Genomic DNA, 1,352 nt, shown 5'->3' with positions numbered 1-1,352 from the left:
CCCCCCCCCAATTTGGGTACATTTTGCAGAAGCTTTTGGTTCCTTATCCGGGGACTGGGCTGGCGGGTGTGATTGGCCGGGGATGTCACATGGTGAAAGTAACTTTACGGGGTCGCCAGCTAGTAGGAGGGCTTTATGGAGCAGAAAAACGACAAAGCGAGAAAAATTATTTTCCACTCCAGAAATTAATGATCATGAGCTCTTATTTGATGGACTCTAACTACATCGATCCGAAATTTCCTCCATGCGAGGAATATTCGCAAAATAATTACATCCCAGACCACAGTCCGGAATATTATAGCCGGACAAGGGAGTCCAGCTACCAGCATCACCATCAAGAGCTGTACCCCGTGCCACGACCCTCCTTCCCCGACCGCCCGTTCAGCTGCGGGGGTCTCCAAGCTCCCGGCAACCCGGCCGCGCTCCAAAGGGGACACGGGCAAACTCCAGGAGGCCAACACCTCTCAGAGAAAGCACAGCAGCTCTGCGAGCAGGCTGCTCTATCCACCTCCTCCACCACTCCTTCCCCAGCCCCTCCAGCCTGCAACCAGCCAAACCCCGACCATCCCAACAGCACAGCTTCCAAACAGCCCATAGTCTATCCCTGGATGAAAAAAATCCACGTCAGTACTGGTATGCAACTTTTATTTTCCTCTTCTGTCTCTCCGCTCTCTTATTTTCACACCATGCTCGCTCCCTCTCGCCTCTCTCTCTCTCTCTCTTTTTTTTTATTTCCTTCCCTTCCATGAGAGTCTTTGGGTTAGCACAATTGAACTGGATTTACGACTCCGAATGGGTAATTACACCCACCATAAATTTTATAGCCGAGCTACTGTGGGCAGCCTTAGCCATGTGGCTCGTTCTGTTATGTATGTGTGAAACTCCGAAAGCTTTGTAAGGGGTGCATAAATAATTCAGTCTTTTGAGCCAGGGAAACCCCTTCCTATTAGAATAGAAACTCTTGAGCTGCCCAAAGTTCTTTATTACCTATTGAGACTATTACTTCCCCCCCCCCGGCTCCTCCAGTCGCCTCTCCCGACCCTCTCTCCATCCACGCTGATTTTCCTTGTGTGTTTTTTTTTTGTGTTTTTTTTTGGTTTGTTTTTTTTTTTTTTTCAGGTACGGAGAATTATAATTGAGCCAAAGGTCAAATGTACATTGGTTCCCTGTGGTTAAGTCTGAATGCAATGGAAAGATCATTGTGTTCCATCCAAACAGATGAAAAAAAAATCAGCGTATTTTGTGGAAGGAACTCCCTGAGTACCAGAAGAAATGTGAAGGCCAAATGAGTATGCATAAAATTCTTGAGGACATAATGATTTCCCGAAAGCTATTCAACAATGTCACTTTCT

At 47.0% G+C, this 1,352-nt stretch overlaps 1 protein-coding gene across 1 annotated transcript; it reads left to right on the top strand.

The window, feature by feature from the left end:
- Positions 1–89: 89 nt before the first annotated feature.
- Positions 90–633, top strand: LOC103912675 (homeobox protein Hox-C4-like; the record flags this gene model as incomplete). The annotated part of the gene is made up of 1 exon (XM_009319034.1): positions 90–633. A coding segment is annotated over exon 1 (544 nt), but the record flags the coding sequence as incomplete, so codon positions are not given.
- Positions 634–1,352: the final 719 nt, after the last annotated feature.

The sequence above is a fragment of the Pygoscelis adeliae genome, unplaced genomic scaffold (assembly GCF_000699105.1).
Source record: "Pygoscelis adeliae isolate BGI_AS28 unplaced genomic scaffold, ASM69910v1 Scaffold1112, whole genome shotgun sequence".
Lineage (NCBI taxonomy): Eukaryota > Metazoa > Chordata > Aves > Sphenisciformes > Spheniscidae > Pygoscelis > Pygoscelis adeliae.
The sequence above is the reverse complement of the archived record's forward strand: the minus strand, read 5'-3'. Positions and strand labels throughout refer to the sequence as shown.